Source organism: Gopherus flavomarginatus, chromosome 4, assembly GCF_025201925.1.
Source record: "Gopherus flavomarginatus isolate rGopFla2 chromosome 4, rGopFla2.mat.asm, whole genome shotgun sequence".
Taxonomy (NCBI): Eukaryota; Metazoa; Chordata; order Testudines; family Testudinidae; genus Gopherus; species Gopherus flavomarginatus.
In genome coordinates this window covers 202,765,458-202,788,149 of record NC_066620.1, presented here as the reverse complement: position 1 = coordinate 202,788,149, position 22,692 = coordinate 202,765,458, and the positions used below count along the sequence as shown (strand labels likewise).

At 44.5% G+C, this 22,692-nt stretch overlaps 1 protein-coding gene across 5 annotated transcripts in view; it reads right to left on the bottom strand.

Moving 5' to 3' along the window:
- Positions 1 to 22,692, bottom strand: part of LOC127049667 (24-hydroxycholesterol 7-alpha-hydroxylase-like) — a 52,972-nt gene that overhangs the window by 2,833 nt on the left and 27,447 nt on the right. For 3 of the 5 annotated variants that reach the window (XM_050950833.1, XM_050950837.1, XM_050950835.1), the window contains 6 exons: positions 22,375 to 22,473; positions 18,380 to 18,470; positions 14,108 to 14,241; positions 13,177 to 13,272; positions 10,822 to 10,910; positions 1,431 to 1,518 (listed from right to left, as the gene is read on the bottom strand). In XM_050950833.1, the coding sequence (XP_050806790.1) occupies positions 1,431 to 1,518; positions 10,822 to 10,910; positions 13,177 to 13,272; positions 14,108 to 14,241; positions 18,380 to 18,470; positions 22,375 to 22,473 (597 nt within the window). Of the gene's footprint in view, positions 1 to 1,430; positions 1,519 to 10,821; positions 10,911 to 13,176; positions 13,273 to 14,107; positions 14,242 to 16,944; positions 17,376 to 18,379; positions 18,471 to 22,374; positions 22,474 to 22,692 lie in introns of those variants that run through there. The other 2 variants (XM_050950834.1, XM_050950836.1) reach the window with 2 other exon arrangements.

Here is a 22,692-nt window from a genome sequence, read left to right as displayed (position 1 = left end):
TAGAGATTTGCTTTGCCTTGTTACAGACTTGAGAACCAATATGAAGGCCAATTCTTACTCCCATTGAAGCTGATCGGAGTTGTCGTTGTCTTCAGATTTTGGCTCCCATGTTTCATTTTAAGTCAGAATTGGCTCTAATATAGCATGAAGCATGAACTCTAAGGGACTCAATTTACTTTCAGTGGCATGATGACCTGTGGTGGCCGACAGAGGGTGCAATTCTCTCCTGTGGGAGTACAGACACCGGTGCTGCTACAGTCATGAAGAGGGAGCTGCTGGCTGAGCTACTGTAGCCATGCCCCTTCCCCTGGCTGCCCTACCCATTTTGAGGGCTGTGCTGACCGCAACCCGCATCCTGGGTGGACTTTCCACCACTGGGGAGCAACAGCCAGGTTCTTCCGCCAGAACCAAGGAGTGCCAGTCCTCTGATATGCCAGCCTAATGGGCAACTCCTATCAATCCTGGGTCATTGCAAGCTTCCACCTCTTCTCCTGGTGTTAGATACCTCACTTACGGTGGCTTAGATATAAAGGCAAGTGGCACATTTGGGTGGTAGCAGGCGTATGTGTTTGTTATGCAGAGCACCATGTTTGCGAAAGGAAATGCTAACCAACAAGCCAGGTGGGGAGGAATGCAGACACGGACAAGGAACAGCTGCAGCCAGTGCCGCTCTTAGCCAGTCACTCACTAGCAAGGGATATTTCAGGCTCAATAATTAGTGGTCCTGCTGTGCCATCGGATGCCCTTGTGGGGCTGAGCACAGGGATGCACAGGCTGCTCCCAACATGCTGCATCCCGTGCCCTGTTTGAGAGTGCAGAGACACAGGGCCCCCGTGGAGAGGGAGTAGCCTCTGGTGGAACCAGGACTCTGCACATTGAGCTGCTTGCCCATTCTGCGGGGGAGAGCAATCCCTTCACCTCCTAATGGAATCAGAAAGAATGTGAATTCTTTGGTACTGATATATCGACTTACATCTGGTCCTTATCCCTCTGCCACATGAGTGCAAAGGCAATGGAGAAACAGACCCTTGGAATTTCCAGTCCCTTACCTGGAAATCACCTTTGAGCACATAACGTAGCAAGGGTCCAGCCCATCAGGCAGGGGTAAGATTATGTATGAAGCGACAGTCAGAAGACATTTCTATATCCTCTACCTTGTGCTAAGTACCAGGACACAGGCGAACAGCACAAAGTCATTAAATAAGAAGCTATGATGAGGTTTAGCCATCTATCTAGGGGCCAAAATGTGCTCCTCTCAGCAGCACTGCTGTAAATCCAGAGTAGCTCCATGGGCTTCAATGGCGTTACTCTGGATTTACACAGCTAGAAGTGAGGGAAGAATTTGCCCCTTACATATTTTATAAACAACATTACAGTTGAGAGAAAAGGAATAGGGTTTAAAGATTTGGATTAAACATACAAGTATTTACCTCCTTTGGTACTGGGTCCAAAAGAATAAATTCATATTTGTAAAGGAACAAAACGACTAGCATGTGAACCTCCATTATAGCAAGCCACCTAAAAAAGGCAAAGGAGAAAACCGTCGTTTATCTGGCATGACCACCCCATATTAGCAGAAAGAACACACAATCCCTTTTGTACACTTTAGAGTCCATCACCTGTCTCTGCATACAAGCAGCAAAGAGTCCTGTGGCACCTTATAGACTAACAGACATATTGGAGCATGAGCTTTCGTGGGTGAATACCCTCTTTGTCGGATTCACGTGCGTACAAGTTTACCTCCAACAGAAAAAGATGCTGATGATCTTTTAGCAGGTAAAGGGTATGACTGTTGTAGCTTCCCCTTCCTATCTCTGAAACTCTAAAACTACTGCACTGTGGTCCTCAACTCCTCTGCTACGAGAGTTTGTTTTAAAATAGGGTCTGTATGCTCATTTGTAGGGCCCTACCAAATTCACAGTCCATTTTGGTCAATTTCACGGTCATAGGGTTTTTAAATGAGTCCATTTCATGTTTTCAGATGTTTACATCTGAAATTTCACAGTGATGTAACCATGGGGGTCCTGATCCAAAAGGGGATCATGGAGTGGAGGAGGTGTTGTAGCGGGGGTCACGGGATTGCCTTCACCTTCACAGATACAGAGGCAGCAGTGGTAGTGACTCAAGCAGTGGAAGACACAATAAAGAGAACTAGATATGGAAGCTGTGGCACGTACATGATCCTGGAGGGGGTACCTGATAAGAGTTTCGTCTGCATGAAGTGCCGCCTGATAGAGCTGATGGAAGAAAAGATCCGAGGATTGGAGATGCAGGTGCAAACTCTGGTTGAGTTTAGAAGGGAGTTTGAGCGGATGATGGAGCAAAGACATGAGGAGTCTGAAGGGAAAAGCTCAGACTTGCAGATGGAAGCAGGCCCAAAGAACTCTGAGGAGAGACTGCTGGATGAAGAAAGTGGACAGTGGAAGCATGTGACTGAGCCCACGTCCAGACAACCCCGCCGTATCGGCGGGTTAAAATCGATTGCTCGGGGATCGATATATCGCATCTAGTCTAGACGCGATATATCGATCCCCGAGCACGCTTACATCGATTCCGGAACTCCATCAACCCGAACGGAGTTCCGGAATCGACACGGAGAGCCACGGACATCGATCCCGAGCCGTCTGGACGGGTGAGTAATTCGATCTTAGATATTCGACTTCAGCTACGTTATTCACGTAGCTGAAGTTGCGTATCTAAGATCGATTTTCCTCCCCTAGTCTGGACGAGGCCTAAGAGAACCAGGCAGAGGAAAAGACAGACCAGTGAAAGAGAAATAGAGCTCAAGAACAGGTTTGCAGAGTTGGAAAATGAAAAAGGGGCACAGCAGGTGGATGCTGAATGTGAGAGGGCAAGGAAGAAGAGAAGAGCAGCTAGTCCTATCAGACGAGGCGAAGAGTCAATGGAGATATCAACACCAAACATGAACCCCAGAAGGATACGGGATGGGTTGCAGAGGACTGCAAGGTGAATAGGAATCAAGAGGACTTGCAGCCAGAAGGAACAGGGAATAGATCAGAGAATCACACCGTCACCAGGAAAAAGCAGGTCTACATGATTGGGGACTCCTTACTGAGAAGAATAGACAGGCCTGTAACCAGAGCTGATCCAGAGAAAAGAAGGGTGTGCTGTCTGCCAGGTGCTAAGACACGGGATGTGGACCTGAGGCTGAAGAGGATTCTAATGGGAGCGGGAAAGAATCCATTGATTGTCCTTCATGTGGGAACGAATGATAAGGCTATATTCTCACTGGAACGTATCAAGGGAGACTATGCCAGGCTGGGGAAGACACTTAAGGAAATCAAGGCTCAGATGATCTTCAGTGGGATTCTGCCTGTTCCTAGAGAAGGACAACAAAGGTATGACAAGATTACGACGATCAACAGATGGCTCAGGCAGTGGTGCTATAAGAAGGGCTTTGGGATATATGGCCACTGAAAGGCATTCATGGACAGAGAACTGTTCTCTCGGGATGGACTTCACCTGAATAGGGAGGGAAATAGACTTCTAGGATGGAGGCTGGCACAACTGATTAAGAGAGCTTTAAACTAGGAATTGGGGGGAGATGATTGGGAGATGTCCAGGTAATCTCCATGCCAGATTTTAACATTGAGAGGGAAGAAAACAAAGTAAGAAAGGATACAGTTGTGGATAGGAGAATGGACATATGGAGGAAGGGTAGTGTAGATAACAGTCTAATAGGTGATACTGGTGGTAGAATGTCTTGGCCTAATCGGGTAAAGAATGTGAGTGAAGCCACACAGCAAGAATTAAGATGTTTGTACACTAATGCGAGGAGCCTAGGTAACAAAATGGAGGAACTAGAGTTACTGGTGCAGGAAGTGAAACAGGGTGGAATAATAGTCATGACTTGAGTACAGGTATTGAAGTGTATGTTCTGTTTGGGAAAGACAGAAATACAGGCAAAGGTGGTGGAGTAACATTGTATATCAATGATGAGGTAGATTGTAAAGAAATAAGAAGTGATGGAATGGATAGGACAGAGTCTGTCTGCACAAAAATCACATTGGAGAAGAAAGCTATTAGATCCTCCCCTGAGACAGTGCTTAGGGTGTGCTACAGACCACCAGGATCTGATCTGGATATGGATAGAGAGCTTTTTAATGTTTGTAATGAAGTAAATACTAATAGGAATTGTGTGATCATGGGAGACTTTAACTTCCCAGATATAGACTGGAGGACAGGTGCTAGTAATAATAATAGGGCTCAGATTTTCCTAGATGCGACAGCTGATGGATTCCTTCACCAAGTAGTTGCTGAACCAACAAGAGGGGATGCCATTTTAGATTTGGTTTTGGTGAATAGTGAGAACCTCATAGAAGAAATGGTTGTAGGGGGACAATCTTGATTTGAGCAATCATGAGCTAATTCAGTTTAAACTAAATGGAAGGATAAACAAAAACAGATCTGTGACCAGGATTTTTTATTTCAAAAGGGCTAACTTTAAAAAATTATGGAAATTAGTTAGGGAAGTGGATTGGACTAAAGAACTTGGGGATCTAAAGGTGGAGGAGGCCTGGAATTACTTCAAGTCAAAGTTGCAGAAACTATTAGAAGCCTGCATCCCAAGAAAGGGGAAAAAAATCATAAGCAGGAGTTGTAGACCAAGCTGGATGAGCAAGCATCTCAGAGAGGTGATTAAGAAAAAGCAGAAAGCCTACAAGGAGTGGAAGATGGGAGGGATTAGCAAGGAAAGCTACATTATTGAGGTCAGAACATGTAGGGATAAAGTGAGAAAGGCCAAAAGCAGAGCTGTAGAGTTGGACCTTGCAAAGGGAATTAAAACCAATAGTAAAAGGTTCTATAGACATATAAATAAGAAGAAAACAAAGAAAGAAGAAGTGGGACCGCTAAACACTGAGGATGGAGTGGAGGTTAAGGATAATCTAGGCATGGCCCAATATCTAAACAAATACTTTGCCTCAGTCTTTAATGAGGAGCTTACAGATAATGGTAGGATGACAAATGGGAATGAGGATATGGAGGTAGATATTACTACATCCGAGGTAGAAGTCAAATTTGAACGGCTTAAGGGACTAAATCGGAGGACCCAGATAATCTTCATCAAAGAATATTAAAGGAACTGGCACATGAAATTGCAAGTCCATTAGCAAGAATTTTTAATGAATCAGTAAACTCAGGGGTTGTACCATATGACTGGAGAATTGCTAACATAGTTCCTATCATTAAGAAAGGGGAAAAAAGTGATCCGGGCAACTACAGGCCTGTTAGTTTGACATCTGTAGTATGCAAGGTCTTGGAAAAAATTTTGAAGGCGAAAGTAGTTAAGGACATTGAGGTCAATGGTAACTGGGACAAATTACAACATGGTTTTACAAAAGGTAGATCGTGCCAAACCAACCTGATCTCCTTCTTTGATAAGGTAAGAGATTTTTTAGACAAAGGAAACGCAGTGGATCTAATTTACCTCCATTTCAGTAAAGTATCTGATATGGAATTATCATGGGGAATTATCAGGGGCGGCTCTAGGTATTTTGCCACCCCAAGCACGGCAGGCAGGCTGCCTTCGGCAGTTTGCCTTTGGGAGGTCTCCGGTCCCACGGATTCGGCGGCATGCCTGTGTGGGACCAGCAGACCCTCTGCAGCCATGCCGCCAAAGGCAACCTGCCTGCAGTCCTCGCGGCAACCGGAAGAGCGCCCCCCGTGGCTTGCCGCCCCAGGCATGAGCTTGGCGTGCTGGTGCCTGGAGCTGCCCCTGGGAATTATTAGCTAAATGGGAAAAGAAAGGGTTCAATATGAAAACTGAAAGGTGGATAAGGAGTCATGCTGAAAGGTGAACTATCAGGCTGGAGGGAGGTTACTAGTGGAGTTCCTCAGGGATTGCATTTGGGACTAATCTTATTTAATCTTTTTATTACTGACCTTGGCACAAAAAGTGGGAATGTGCTAATAAAGTTGGCAGATGACACAAAGCTGGGAGGTATTGCCAATACAGAGAAGGACCAGGATATCTTACAGGAAAATCTGGATGACCTTGTAAACTGGAGTAATAGTAATAGGATAAAATTGAATAGTGAAAAGTGCAAGGTCATGCATTTAGGGATTAATAACAAAAATTATTGTTATAAGATGGGGATGCATCAGTTGGAAGCACCAGAGGAGGAGGAGGACCTCGGAGTATTAGTTGATCACAGGATGACTATGAGCCACCAATGTGATATGGCTGTGAAAAAAGCTAATGCGGTCTTGGGATGTATCAGGTGAGGTATTTCCAGTAGAGATAAGGTGCTAGAACCATTATACAAGGCACTGGTGAGACCTCATCTGGAATACTGTGTGCAGTTCTGGTCTCCCATGTTGAAGAAGGATGAATTCAAACTGGAACAGGTACAGAGAAGGGCTACTAGGATGATCCGAGGAATGGAAAACCTGTATTATGAAAGGAGACTCAAAGAGCTTGGTTTGTTCAGCCTAACCAAAAGAAGGCTGAGGGGAGAGATGATTGCTCTCTACAAATATATCAGAAGAATAAACACCAGGGAGGGAGAGGACTTATTTAAGCTCAGTACCAATGTGGACACAAGAACAAATGGATATAAACTGGATCGTCAGGAAGTTTAGACTTGAAATTAGATGAAGGTTTCTAACCATCAGAGGAGTGAAGTTCTGGAACTGCCTTCCAAGGGGAGCAGACATATCTGGCTTCAAGACTAAGCTTGATAAGTTTATGGAGGGGATGGTATAATGGGATATTCTAATTTTGGCAATTAATTGGTCTTTGACGATTAGTGATAAATATGCCCTATGGCTTGTGATGGGATGTTAGATGGGGTGGGATTTGAGTTACTACAGAGAATTCTTTCCTGGGGGTCTGGCTGGTGAGTCTTGCCCACATGCTCAGGGTTTAGCTGATTGCCATATTTGGGCTTGGGAAGGAATTTTCCTCCAGGGCAGATTGGCAGAGGCCCTGGGGAGTTTTCGCCTTCCTCTGCAGCGTGGGGCACGTGTCACTTGCTGGAAGATTCTCTGCACCTTGAAGTCTTTAAACCATGATTTGAGGTGGCTCAGACATAGGTTTGATACAGGAGTGGGTGGGTGAGATTCTATAGCCTGCACTGTGCAGGAGGTCAGACTAGATGATCATAATGGTCCCTTCTGACCTTAAAGTCTATGATTCTATGATCTCCCCCCATGCAGGGGAAGAGGAAGTCCCATCCCTCCCAAGCCTGGTTGGGACTAGCAGCTGGAGCCCAGTGCAGTAGGAGTCCCCAGCCTGCCCCTGCACCTCTCTCTCCCTCTCCCCTCCAACAGCTAGATTTCCTGGGGGAGGTCTGATTTCACAGTCCATGACACTTTTTTCATGGATGTGAATTTGTTAGGGCCCTACTCATTTGGCAGCATATGCCTTTATTCTCCCCTCACATTGGTGTGGGCCAGGAGAAACCACACTGTATCGAGAGGTGAATGACCTAGAAAAATACTACATGGGTACTATGACATAGAAGGTTGTACAATACAGCTGGGAGCCCAACCACGAGAATGCAGCTGATTAGTTAGCATGTCAGTATCAAAACCTGGTGAGAGGTATGAACAGTTAGATCTGTTCCCATGTGCCCTAACAATCGCTGAGCTCTCCATTAGTCAGTCTGGAGAGGACTTCAGATAGCCTCAGTCTTGGCTGTCGTGTTTTCCCCTCCATGGAGCTGTACAAGAATTTTCTCTACCCACTCAGGCCTAGTTCACATTTGAGCCAAGTCAATGGGAAATTAACGTTAGGCACATTTTTAAGGACCTTGCTGAATCAGAGTCTCATGTAATAATACTTTGCTCTTATAGCACGCTTATCAGTAGATCGCAAAGCATTTTACAGAGGAGGTCAGTATCATTATCCCCATTTTACAGATGGGGAAATGGAGGCACAGAGCAGTGAAGTGACTTGCCTAACATCACCTAGCAGGCCAGTGTCAGAGACAGGAATAGTATCCAAATCCCCTGAGTCCCAGTCCAGTGCCTTCTCCAGTAGGCCACACTGCTGTGAAGAGAAACCAAAGTAGTTCTGTACCTGCGTGGGCCAGATCTTGCAAAGTATTGAGCACCCCCCTCAGCTCCCACTGACTTCTTCCAAGTTGTACTCAGCACCTCACAGGATAGGGCCCCAGAGCGATTTTCCTCTGAGAATTCTGCACAGAGTTCACTCCTTCCTGTTTTTACATAGTGACAATATGGGCTTAGTAAAGAATATCAGATGTTCTGTGCTTCTTGTGTTACCCTGGATTTAAAGAGTGTGTGTACCTCAGAATGTAATTGAGCCAATTGCAACCATATTATGTGCATTCAGCCGCCATGAACTAATCAAATAGAACACCGCATAGTTAAGGGTTAATTTGAATAAAGCAGGGCTTCCAAAGGCAAGGTCAAACCAAGCTGCAAGCTTGCAGACTCTGTGAATCAGAATGGGAGGAGGGGAGAGAAAGAATCAACGATTTGAGATTGAAAGGGAATAAGTGGACAAGAACCTTGGAGTGTGGGTGCCTTTGACACAGAAGCTTATTATACCTACGACTGTAAGGAATGCTTGTAGTTTATTGATACTAGGAGAAGTGATGACTTAGCTGGGGTCACTATGTTCTGTGTGTTTTGTAAACTTTAGTGATAAAAAGGACTAGATAATAGACTGTATTTTGGAGCTGTCCTCTGAAGCCATCCTGAGTGACATTCTTCCTGACACCTTACTCCCCAGCGGGGAAACGATTGGCCATCGCAGGACTGCTGTAATTACTCAATACTGTCCCATATTTTAGGTAAATATTTGGGATGTTCTAAACCTATTGCTTGTGGCTGTGTGTGCTTAAATATAATAAATTGTAGTTTTAGATAAGAGCATGCTTACTTGTGTTAATCTCCCATCAGCCGGAGCACTGTGTTCCCATTGATTTATTCCTGGCATCGCCTGGAGTGAAACAGTTAAGTTACCAGTGCTGTGAGTTCTGAAAACCCTGGGTAACACTTAGGCTAATATTAACTATTTGTAACCTGGCAGTGCCTCAGAGCCCCAGTCATGGGCCAGGACCCCATTGCGCTAGGTGCTGTACAAGCCCAGAACAAAACAGTGGTCCCTCCCTCAAAGAACTTGCAATTTAAGTAGAAGATAAGACACAACAGAAAGACATGGGGAGTACAAAGAAACAATGACAAATGCTGACCAGTACTGGTAGGCAGCTGGTGTGCTGAGACACACTGACTCAGTTGTTGTCATTTTTTAATAGACATCACAGCAAAGGAGTTATGAGAACAATGAGGTGGCTGTGTGGGTGTTTATGAAGAGCTCCTCTCACATGTGCACAGCCTGAGAGAAAGCACAATGGTGCTCGTTTGACAGTTTAACAAGTGGGCTATTTTCATTTATGTTGATATTGGAATTTCATTTGAGGTTGGACTTCTATAATGTGGGAAGACAGAAAAATTATAAACACATCATTAAACTATAAAATGCCAGTGTCACATTAAATGAAGATTCGCTTTAGTTTGAGTTATTTTCCTGCCTCTGCCACCTACTGACTGTGACATGGGACAGCCTTTTAGGACCCTTTTGCTCATCTGCAAAATGGGGATAATGTTACATACCTTGGAATGTGCTTTCAGATATGTGGATAAAAATGATATGTAAATATTACCTGTTATTTCACAGCAAGCACAGCATTATTACATTGTGAGCAAATGCACCCTGTGTTCACATCCTACACACTATTGTAATAATCTTTGTAAAAAATATACCTTGAAAACTAATAACTCACTGGTCAATAATATCATGGTGAAATCTATGTACAGAAGAACCTCAGGGTTACAAATACCAGAGTTAAAAACTGACCAGTCAACCACACACCCCATTTGGAACTGGAAGAACGCAATCAGGCAGCAGCAGAGACCAAAAAAAACCCCAAATATAGTACAGTACAGTGCTAAATGTAAATTACGAAAAAAAAGGGAAATCAGCACTCTTCTTCTGCATAGTAAAGTTTCAAAGCTATATTAAGTCAATATTCAGTTGTAAACTTTTGAAAGAATCATTTAACGTTTTGTTCAGAGTTATGAACAACAATTGATCACCATCCTCTTTATAACAATGTTTTACCTATTTGAAGATCATCATCATCAAATGGTGGGCACGTGGCTCACTGGGACGGGAGGGCTGTCCCATGAATGTGGGGGGGGGACAGCGTGGAACCAAGAAGTGGGCATGAAGGAGGTATGAAGGCTTGCTGAAGGAGTGAAAGGGGATGTGATGGAGATGATATCTGTGCCATGGAACAAGGCATAGTTTTATGGGGCCTTGAAGGCAAGTACAAGAAATTTAAACTTAGAGGAGCAGTCACAAGATTCAAAGAGGGTCGTGATATGATTGGACTGGGGGGCAAAGAGCCTAGTTTATCATGAGGAATGAGAGAAGAGGTTTAGACTGGAGAAACATTCCTTAGATAAATGACAGAATTTAGGACCATCACAATCCCACGTACATAGACTAACATGCCTTGTAATTGAAATAACCCTCCATTGATGAAAAGATGCTGGGAGAGCAGCAGAACAGGGCTGACTTCTGTCTCCCAAGATGCAGAGTCCCGAAAACGTTGGTCTCACACTCTACTTTTATCTCACAGCTAATTCTACCTTTCCTATGCATGCAACTTCTTATCACCAACTCTGGAAAGGCCCAAAGAGTATTGAACTACTGATCACCGACAAATGTCAATATATCTGGAGACAAAGTAAGAAGAGCCCCACAGCGAGGAAGCTGTCCTCTGCAGGGTTTAGGAATAAATAAACCCCAGCTGTTTCACTGACCTTCCTGGACACTGATGCTTCCCTCCTCCAAATGCCACGAAGCCGTCCAAGAAAGCATTCTTCTCTAAATTTGCTTCTTTCCAACGATCCTGTGGGAAGAAAACATTTTTTCCCAAATCAGCCTTGTATAAATAAGCTTAACATTATTTTTCCAGGCTAAAAATGACCTGGGACAGCTAATCCTGGCATATAAAGCTCCCTTCAACCTGTTAAGATTACTTGGTCACTGTGTTGCTAGCATATGAATTTGTAAACAAGGTAATTTAGTCAAGCCCATTTCAAGACAGGAATTTAGGCCCAGATTTCCAAAGATATTTAGGCCCCTAAAGGAGCAGGTAGGTACCTAGTAGGAATGAGGCACCTAACTGCCTTTAAAAGTCTGGCCCTTACCCCACAGAAGCAAGCTGATTCAGAGTCTGTCCTTAGTTCTCCCTGAATTGCAAGGTCCTACCAGGCAATGCAAATTGAATTATTCATAGCATCTTTCATACAAGCTGTGTCCCAAGAAGTTTTTCAGAGAAAAATAATAACACACTTAACAGAGTCCAGCTGAGAGGAGGGCAAGGATAATGAGTCCAAATAAAAGTAGTGTTTGAGTGAGTGAGCATTAGGTGCTCACTAGGTAAATTAAGGTACTGACTGACAGAGACAGAAGTTGAAAAAGACCCAAAACAGCCATATAGCTTAGCATTCAAGAGTGGGGGTGTTCTTAAGGTGAAACTTGGTAGCATCAAGACATCCTAACAAGTGACGAGATGTCTCTGAAGTAACAGACCAAGGCAATCCAATGTGGAAACTGCGTACTGTCCAGATTCTCTGGTGAAGACAACGAGGTTCCATATGTATGAACAACAAACTGGTTTTTTTTTTCTGGTGTAGGTGGAGAGGCTTAACACAATAGCTGAGGTCACCAGGCAAAATAAAGTTAAACTGGATAGCACTCCCACAGACACTAAGGTCTGAGACCACAGACAGGGTGGTTATGGAACAACAGGGTAAAAATCTATAGATCCACTCAATCTACTCAGCCTCAACAAGAAGTCTGTATTTGTTAAGGGAAAAATAGACTGAGGTGGACCATACCTCCAGATGTAATCACTGGACCATACCTCCAGATGTATTCCCTGTAAGAGAGACACTGAAATAGACCGTCCTGGCTGGTGACTATACATTGAAGAACTTGGCCTAAGATATCCGTAACACAGGTGAGGGGAACAGGGTGCGAGGCTGCCTCCAGGAATGCTAGTTCAAGCGTTATGATAATAACGGTGAGGGCTGCTGAGAAGAAAGCTGCAGAGTTCCCACTAATATTCCATGTGGGAAGTTACGCCAGTGAAAGCAGATGCAATGGAATCAAGAACAGCGCCTGGCAGAGAAATGAAGGCTGGTGATCTTCCTGGGGATCCTTCTAGTGACCAACACAGGAGAAGAGAGGACGCCAGTAGTCGCAACCAAGTGATGTGTGAAGACTTTTGGATTCAAGGCACACAGGAATGCCTTCTGTGATGATAGGAAAGTGCTTGGATTTGATAGTTTCCAAGTCATCAGAGAGGGTAATGGTTCAAACCTGACTTGTGGTTTGTTAAAAGGGCCTTCATGTAGGAAAGGTTTGCTAGAGGGAAAGCTTGTGGTTAAGTAAATCTTTCACGTCTTCAAAAAGAGGTAAAATGGTTCTGCCACAAAAGATGCCTCTTCTAAGAGTCATGGACCAGAGCTCTCTGTAAGTTCAAAAGCTTGTCTCTTTCATCAACAGAAGTTGGTCCAATGAAGGATACTACCTCACCCACCTTGTCTCTCATATTGGTGATGGGCAGTGGTCACAGCACACCAGCAGCCGAATTGATGCAAGTATTCTGCAGGTATCATGGCAAAAGAGAGTTTTGAGGAGGGACTTGAAGCCAATGCAGATGGGTAAAATACATAGAGATAAGATCTAAAACAAACATCAAGTGAAGGAATGCACTGAGCCTGGTCTGAAGCCCAGTGAAGCCAATGGGAGTCTTTTAACTGACTGGCTTCAATGGAATTTGGATCAAGTCCTATATGTATTTGCAATTTATCAGCAAGATACAATTTGCTATTTCAGAGTGGCAGTGATAACACAAAAATATTTTAAATATAAATATGTTCTTGAACTAGAGGATCTTGCTCATTCCAGCAGGTCGCTCTTCTTTGTGCATGCTTTCTTCCCCTATAAATACTAGGGCATTAACCCTTATAGTGGATATCCTAGGGGGAGGATAAATATCCTGCTGAAAGCAACCTTAAAGGAAGATGTACGCAATATGTTTTGGATCTAATTACATGCAAAAAGGAGAAGAGAGCAAAATAAATACATCAAAAGAGGCAACTTACAGGTCTGAATGTTTCAGGGTCTGGAAAGTATTTTGGATTCCTGTGCACCCAATATGGAGACAACATCAGCATGTCACCTGCAGGGATGGTGAAAGTCTAAAAGCAAGAGAAAAAAATCTGAAGCAAAGAAATAGAAAATTGCAAGTTCTGTCTTCTCCCAAAACATACTATCATGAATGCTGCTGGTTCACCAAGAACAGAATGAAAGAACTTGCTAGAGAGGAAGTGCAGCTGGTAAAGCACTCTTGTGTGTATTAAGGGTGTGATGCAAGGGAAAAATGGGTTTGCACCTTTTTTTTGTTGTTGCTGCTTCTTTATTAAATATAAGAAAGGCCTGAAGTGGTTTTTTAACGTTAGATGTAATCAGAATGTTAAATTTGGTTTTTCCTGGCTCTTGCTGAAGGACTGTATTCAGAAGTGGATTGTAATCTCTAGGTAATCCTCTCATTAAGAGCTTGATCCAAAACCTAGCGAAATCCATAGAAACACTCCTGTTGAAGTCAAGTGACCTTTGGATTATGTCCTAAATGGGTGGAAATGCCAGTTCTTTAACCAAGAAAGCTTTTCTTCCAAATGTTTATTTAGGAGATTCCTGGGTATCCTCATGCCTTCTCTCAAAATGCACTGAGAAAGAAGAGCTAGAGGAAGTAAAGCATGGCTCAGTCCTCCAACAGCAGATGGGACTTTGATGATCTGTTTGCTGGACCCTGCCCGGGTGGTGCCTGTCCTGTTTAGTATCAGTGCAGCATTCCCCAGCTCCTTCAATCAGAAAGTGAAGATGGGGGTGGGGAGCAAAATCATTCTTAAACAGCTGATTTAAATAAAGTTTGGGGTTCCATGTGCCTAATTTATTATGTCCAGATACATTTGGGATGGTGACTTCTAGAAGGGTTACAATGAACTATGACAGCCACGGAAAAACAAACCTCACCTGAATTTTTATTGGATTCACCACTTTCTTAGTGATTGCACCTGGAGACCTTAGCCATATGGCTTCCAAAGTGCACCATTTAATTAAGAGCAGCTTCTTAAGGTCATCTTCAGATATTTCAATATTCTCTTTACCTGTTGCATTATAAGAAATAATATTGTATGGATAAAACAGTGAGAAGTACAAGATTTCACATGGGTTATGAGATTTCATCATGCACAAACATTTTTGCTTGAGGACTTCTAGTAGAGTGCCTCTAGAATTTCCAGTTGTCTAGAATGCATTCCTCAAACGGTTTAACATGATTTTGTATTCTGGTTGCCTAAGCCACTTTGATATTGATATTTAGCATGTAAGGGTTTTTAATATATCTGGTCAATAAGTTTCAAACTTGTAATAGCTCAACAAAAACTTGATAAAATGTTGATGAAAAATGGTAATTTTTGAAGTGTACGTAAAATTTTGACCAGTTCTAGTTTTAAACCATGTTAAACGATGTGCGTAGATGGATACTGCGACCTAGTGGATAAAGCACTGAACTGGGCCTCAGGAGACCTTGCTTCTATTCCTGGCCCTGCAGTTGGCCCACCGGGTGACATTCGGCAAGTCACTTCACCACTCTGTGCCTCAGTTTCCCTACCTGCAAAATAGGGAGAATGACACTGACCTCCTTTGTAAAGTGCTTTGAGATGTGTTGATAAAAAGTGTTATAGAAGGTATTATTGCTGTGTGGAATCTCACTGAACCTATTTTTAAAACCCATCTAAATTCACAGAACCTTTAATTTGTTACATTTCTTACTGCCGAATCACATGATTCTGTTATCGGTGTGTTTCTGCTCCCCTACTCATTTATTGTATCTGAGTTATGACCCTGACTTTCTGTGTCACACTGAATTTAGATGGCATGTTCCTTGGGGCAGCAGCTTTGACTTGTTCTGTGAGGCATCCAAGCACAATTATGGGCACTAAAAATACTAATAATAATTAAGCACTTCAGTCCCCACCCTATTCTTTATTTGATTTCCTTAGGTTTGTTGTATGTTCCTAAAGTCCATTGTAAGACAATAGGTACTTGGGTAAGTTTATAGATCTTACTTTTACGTACTATGTTAGGCTCACAGACTCTCAGGACAGTTTTTAAAATGTAAGCAGTTTGTAAGGTGCCTATTGAAGGCAATGAAGCACTTTGCAGGAATGACAACACGAGATGATAAAACATCTAAAAAGGAAAGGCAGCCAGATCAAATGCACAACAAGGCAATATCACAGAAATACTCTGTGGCCAATGGCACACAATAACCTTCAGGAAAACCACCCATACACAAAAGTTCCCATTGGGGGCACACACAAAATGGGTAGAGACTTTGGCAAATGCTAAATAAATCAAACATGATGGGGGCATAAATGGTTCACGGTAAACAGACCAAAACAAGTAAGACTTGTAGCATGCCCTGATCGCAGCCAACAAAGAACACAGGTAAACCTCCAATACAAGGGAGTTCCAAAAGTAAATTTCTTTGACTAAGAGTATGTCTACACTATGAAATTAGGTTGATTTTACAGAAGTCAATGTTATACAGTTGGTTGTGTGTGTCCTCACTAAGTGCATTAAGTCAGTGGAGTGTGTCCACAGTACCGAGGCTAGCGTCGACTTTCGGAGTGTTGCACTGGGGAAGCTATCCCACAGTTCCCGCAGTCTCTGCCACCCATTGGAATTCTGGGTTGAGCTCCTGATGTCTGATGGAGCAAAAACATTGTCACAGGTGGTTTTGGGTACATGTCGTCAGGCCCCCCTCCCTCTGTGAAAGCAATGGCAAATGATCGTTTCTTGCCTTTTTTCCTGGGTTACCTGTGCAGACGACATACCACGGCAAGCATGGAGCCCGCTCAGCTCACCATCACCATACATCTCCTGGGTGCTGCTGGCAGACGCAGTACTGCACTGCTACACAGCAGCAGCTCCTTGCCTTTGCGGCAGCAGACGACGCAGTATGACTGCGAGCCATCGTCGTCGTCTCCTGGATGCTCCTGGCCGACCTCGGTGAGGTCAGTCGGGCACCTGGACAGACCTGGATGCTCCTGGCCGACCTTGGTGAGGTCAGTCGGGCACCTGGACAGACCTGGGTGCTCCTGGCAGACCTCGGTGAGGTCAGTGGGGCACCTGGACAGACCTGGGTGCTCCTGGCAGACCTCAGTGAGGTCAGTCGGGCACCTGGACAGACCTGGGTGCTCCTGGCAGACCTCGGTGAGGTCAGTCAGGGGCACCTGGACATAAATGGGAGTGACTCCAGGTCATTCTCTTCTTTAAGTTTCATCTCATGGAGTTTCAGTCCTGCCTGGAATATCATGCGAGTTGGAGGGTTCTGCCTCAGGTTGCTCTCCCAGCACAGTCGCACCTACCCCAACCTACCCCTTGCTCCCATGGCTCATGAAGCCTGGACAGTAGTAAGGAGCAGTCCAACTATAGGCTGAGCAAGTGCAAAGTGGTGGTAGAACGTGCCTTTGGACGTTTAAAAGCTTGCTGGTGCTGTTTGCTGACTCGGCTGTTTGCAATTAGAAGAGCACAGCAAGGTGTGCGGTGCATCAGAGAAGCTTTGAAAACCAGTTTCATGACTGGTCAGGCTACAGTGTGACAGTTCTGTGTTTCTCCTTGTTGAAAACCCACCCCCTTGGTTCACTCTACTTCTCTGTAAGCCAACCGCCCTCCCTTCCCCCCTTTGATCATCACTTGCAGAGGCAATAAAGTCATTGTTTCAAATTCATGCATTCTTTATTAATTCATCACACAAATGGGGGGATAACTGCCAAGGTAGCCCGGGAGGGATGGGAGAGGAGGGAAGCACAGAGTGGGGTGGTGGAGGAGGGGAGGAGGGAAGGACAAGGCCATACTGCACTTCAAAACTTTTTGAATGCCAGCTTTCTGTTGCTTGGGCTCATCATAGAAGCAGCATGTCTTGGGGTCTGACCCAAAGCGGCCGTTTGCCTCTCTGGTTCTTTGGTAGGCTTGCCTGAGCTCATTACGTTTCACGCGGCACTGCTGCGGATCCCTGTTATAGTCTCTGTCCTTCATGCCCTTGGAGATTTTTTAAAATATTTGGGCATTTCGTCTTTTGGAACTGAGTTCTGATAGCATGGATTCCTCTCCCCATACAGTGATCAGATCCAGTACCTGCCGTTTGGTCCATACTGGAGCTCTTTTGGGATTCTGGGACTCCATGGTCCCCTCTGCTGATGAGATCTGCACAGTCACCTCCGAGCTCGCCACGCTAGCCAAACAGGAAATGAAATTCAAAAGTTCATGGGGCTTTTCCTGTCTACCTGGCCAGTGCATCTGAGTTACAATGGAGCACTCTGGGGTAGCCCCCGGAGGCCAATACTGTCAAATTGCGTCCACACTATCCCAAATTCGACCCAGCAAGGTCAATTTCAGCGCTAATTCCCTCGTCGGGGAGGAGTACACAAATTGATTTTAAGAGCCCTTTAAGTCAACAAAAATACCTTTGTTGTGTGGACGGGTGCAGGGTTAAATCAATCTAACAGTGCTAAATTCAACCTAAACTCGTAGTGTAGACCAGGGCTAAGGAAGTCCTGCTTTCCAGTCCTGAGTGAGTCAATGGAAGCAAGATCAGAGCAATCTCAGCCCAAATACAATAGGGACACAAGGAATTTGCCTTCAGGAACGAGCACAGCCATTACAGACAGATCTGTCCACCCTTCCATGGACTGGAGGAGAAGGAGTGAGTGGTGCTTCCCAAGAGACCTATGATTAGACATTAAACATGGGGCTTGGAGCCTGGAGGTCCTGAATTCTCTCCATTTCTCTGGCACTGGCCTTAATAATGTTTTAAACGTTATTTCCAGAACTAACTCCACTGAAATCAATGGAGTATAACAGTTTGAAAGAGCTTTGAAGTCAGAATCAAGCCTTGTTCCTTTGACAAGAAAACCCTTAGAAGATTTGACCCAAATGCTAGGCCTGAGCCTGAAGAGCCAAATCCTCAGATCCTTGCTGAGTTCTGACTTAACTTTTATTTATTTCTTGCATTGACATCAACAGGTAGCTTTGCTTGAGTAAGAAATGAGCAAATCCTGAGTAAAGATCTCAGGGCTTGGCCCTATATTAGTTATTACTTGTATTGCAGTTATGCCTAGTAACCTCAGTCATGGAGCTGGACCCCACTGGGCTTGGTACTGTACAAATTCAGAACAAATTGTTATTTTTTCAATGTATGTTCTAGAATACGACAGTGACTTATTTCTGGTTTATTACCTGCTTTACCAAAAACAGAACCGAGGTCCTCCATGATGTTCTTGTAAACAGAAGGGTGGGATAGTATAAATGCCAGGGTCCAAAATGCCACCTAAAGAAAGAAACTGAAAGAAGTTACCTCAGAAATATAGAGCTGCATTAAAACTTGTAATACTCATAAGAACAGGCTAGAGACCTGCCTGGGGTGATCTAGCTATACTTAGGGGGATGGGACTCAACCTCTCGAGGTCTCATCCAGCCCCACATCTGTGATTCTAAGTTACAAAGCTCAAGTCCAGATCCAAACCACCCTAAGTTTTAACGGGTATTTGGAGTGGGCCCTCCCTCACGGAAAGCAGATGAGGATGACGCTGTAAAACAAGGTGTGACTTCTCTTGATTCATGATGGACATGGAGAGTATGTGAAGGAGTTTCAAAAACTGCTAAGTGGTCTGAGAGATTATCCCAGGGCCTTTGGCAATGAGCCTGAGTCTCATCCCACTTACACCTTCGTCAGTCGGAAGTGTTTATTGAAGTCAGTGGAAAGCCAGTGCAAGAGAGAGTCAGGTGATTAGCGAGATTATAATGCTGAAATGCATTTGCAAACCAATGAGTTGCAATTCAAGTTTTAAATGCAGGGAAGGGAAAAACTGTTGGGCACGCAAAACACAGGAGCACCTGTCTCATACTAAAAAGCTTTCCTTGTACAAAATGAATGCTTGTGCACAATTACCTAATTCCTTTTGTGCGTGTGTGATGATGTGGAGTCAATGCGGTTAGGAGTGGCACTACACTTCCCTTCACCCAGCTTATAAACAAGCGCATACAAATATTTTTAACCAAAGAGCACACCCTTTTCAAGGGTCACATTTATTATTAACAAAAGCCATCAGCCTAAGTAGGAGCTCCGTCAGGCTATGACTGCACAGCCACTTATGTTGGTATGACTTACGTCGAGCAGGGGTATGACTAAGCCACCCCTCTGAGCGACGTAAGTTACTCCGACCTAAGCACTGGTGTGGACAGCGCTATGTTGGCAGCAGAGCTTCTCTTACGGACATAGCTACTGCCACTCTTTCTGGATGGATTAACTAAGCCAACAGGTGAGCTCTTTCCACACAGCTTAGAGCAGCTATACTAGGGAGCTTACAGAGGTGCAGCTGCATCGGTCTAGCTGCTCCACTGTAAGGGCTCTAGTGTAGCCATAGGCACAAATACACCTGGGGACATTCATCATCTCAGGCTTAGTTCAACTAGTGATCTCTGTTTCCTTCCTTCATGAGACTCTTCTTTCCTGCATCTATAACCAGCCTGTTTGTGGAACCCTTCCCAGTTCCTTCTCCAGGGGCAAGTCTACACTACAAAATTAAGTCGACCTAAGTTATATCAACATACAGCCACCGCAGTAATTAAAGCCCTTTTGCATGTCCCACACTATGCTATTTCGGTCGGCGGTGTGCGTCCTCATCACGAGCGCTTGCACCAGTTTAACTGTCAGTGTGGGGAACCGTGGGCTGGCTTCTGAAAGGCAGCAACAGTCGATGTAAACAATGCGGTGTTGTTATAACATTTCTTTCCAGATCTGGACCTTAGCGTCCAAAATATGGGTGTTAGCATGAAAACCTCCAAGCTTAATTACCAGCTTAGATTTGATATCGCTGCCACCAGCCAGGAATTATACAGTGCCTAGCTCACTGTGGTCTCCCCAAAACCTTCCCTGGGGGACCCCCAGACTCAGATGCCTTGAGTCTTACAACAAAGGGAAATAACCCCCTTCCCTTGTTTCCTTGTTACTTCCTCCCAGGCTCCCCTCCCTGGACAACCCTAGGAGATTCCCTGCTTCCAGTCCTGGAAACACAAATACTGAGAGATCAAATCTCCCTCTCCCCTCACCCAGAGGGTATGCAAAGTCAGGTTTAGTAAATCTAACACAAAGAGAGTTTCCCCCTGACTTCTTCCTCCCACTAATTCCCTGGTGAGCTGCAGACTCAATTCCCTGGAGTCCCCACTAAAGAAAAAACTCCAACAGATCTTAAAAAGAAAGCTTTATATAAAAAGAAAGAAAAAGGACAAAAAATTGTTTCTGTATTAAGGTGACAATATACAGGGTCAATTGCTTAAAAGAAAAATGAATAAACAGCCTTATCCAAAAAGAATACACTCCAGCAACTACACACATGTAAATACAAAAAAAACCCACAATATAAACCTATTGTCTTACTATCCTTGTACTTACAACTTGGAAACAGAAGATTAGAAAGCCTGGAGATTCCTGTGGTCACTCTCAGAGCCGAGAGAAGAACAGACAAGAACAAAGGACTCACACCCAAAACTTCCCTCCACCCAGATTTGAAAAGTCTTGTTTCCTGATTGGTCCTCTGGTCAGGTGTTTCAGGTTACTGTTTGTTAAGCCTTTTATAGGTGAAAGAGACATTAACCCGTAGCTATCTGTTTATGACAGGTGTCTATGCTGACACTGCATTGACCTAACTATATTGACTTGCACGCTACGCCTGTCAGGGAGGTGGCGGTATTACGTCGGTATAGTGGACGAGTAACATTGATGGATGCTGCATTGTAGTGTAGATGCTTACAGAGTTAGGTCAATGTACGACGCCTTAGAACAGAGTAGGCCAAGATTATTCCTTTTCAGTCTTTCCCTAAGCTCTCCTCCTTGGAGTGTGGCTGCATTAACTTACCCTCTCACTCTGTCCCCTTAAACAGCTTTCTTCTCTGGAGTTGGGTCCTGTTAATTAAACTGTCTTGTACACAGCTCTCCAGTCTGTAGTAAGGCCTTTGCCAGCTGCTCCCTCCGCTGCCCCCTTCTCCTTAATTAGCCTTCAAGGTACTCAGTAGGTCAGCGTTTCTCTGCTGATATCCCTGGCATTTGCCCTGGGGGGAATAGGCAGTATATATGCTAGTCCCTCTCTTCCAGCTCATTCCCCAAACTCCTTAAAGGTACAGTGATGGATTTTCCTCCCAAGCACCAATCCTTCCTGGGAGCTGTTGTATTAATTAAGATGGAATATATAGGCCAAAAGGTATAAACATAACCAGTCACTGTACAATATTAAATAGTGCTAAATAAGGTTCAGGATTTGGTATATAGAGACCTCAGACCTCAGGGAAGAGGTGGGGCAGGGGCAGGGCCCCATGGAAGGGGTAGCGTGGGGGTGGGGGCAGGGCTGAAGGCGGCAGGGGGGAGGTGTCAGTAATGAGGCTCTCGGGCCAATGTACTAGTCCTCAAGTGGCCCTCGTGGTCATTTGAGTTTGAGACCCTTGGTATAGCTGATGGTCCTTAAATGAGCCATCAAGCAGGCTAGACAGAGCTGACACCAACTTGTCTGAGGTGTCACCCAGAAGCATAGCATAATTTTGAAATACAGACAGTATAGAGCCAATACTTATAACTTTAAATACAAAAATGATATATGCATACAGATAGCATAATCACAACCAGCAAACCATCACCTTGTCTTAGACACCTTATTTGACCTCCTTTATACCAGATTTGGTGACACTACAGGACCTTGGTTGAAATAATGTTTTATACTGTCCCAGATTATATCAATAACGTCACAGAGATGCAATTGCAAGAGGAAGACCCACTGAACCACGGACAGAGAGGGCTCCTGGAAGGATTCAGAGGCTCCCAGTGATGCCAACAGAGAAACAGAAGCCAGGGTAGGAAGTGGCCTCGGGAGGAGGCATAGGGGCACTCTACCCCCTAGGCTGCACATTTTGAATTATTGTTTCATTGGGCCCTGGGTTGGAACCTGGTGGAGCAGGGGTGGTCTGGGTTCCCCTACCCCCGGCTATTGATGCTCGCCACTGGGCAACATAACCCAGAGTACTGCCACCAGACAGTGCTGCCAGGACTGGTATTGAGCCCCTGCCCCAACAAGGTGTTGGGCAGGTTTTCTTTGAGGACGAATACTGAAAAAAAAAAAATCAGATATGGAGTGATTTGGTCCAATCAAAGAGAATGAAAGTGTTCCCACAGCCATCATACTTACAGGCATAGCATTCGCCTGGGAGGCCCAGAGCAATAAGAGAGCGTAATTGGGAGCTAAATGTTTTCCATGCAAGTTATCCAGGAGATGCTGCAGCAGTGTCTGTTATAAGTAAAAGCATAAATATACACACACATATTGGGTCTTAGGGTTTGGTTTTCTAAAAATTGGGTACATCCTTCCACTAGTTTAGCAATTAAAAATAAAGCTAGTTAACAATCTTCAATGCCAAATTAGATAGACAAGAGCTTTCCAAAGAAGTCAAATTCATTCCAGTGCAGCAGGCCAACATGAGGTCTCTGCACCACTCAAGGGTTTCGT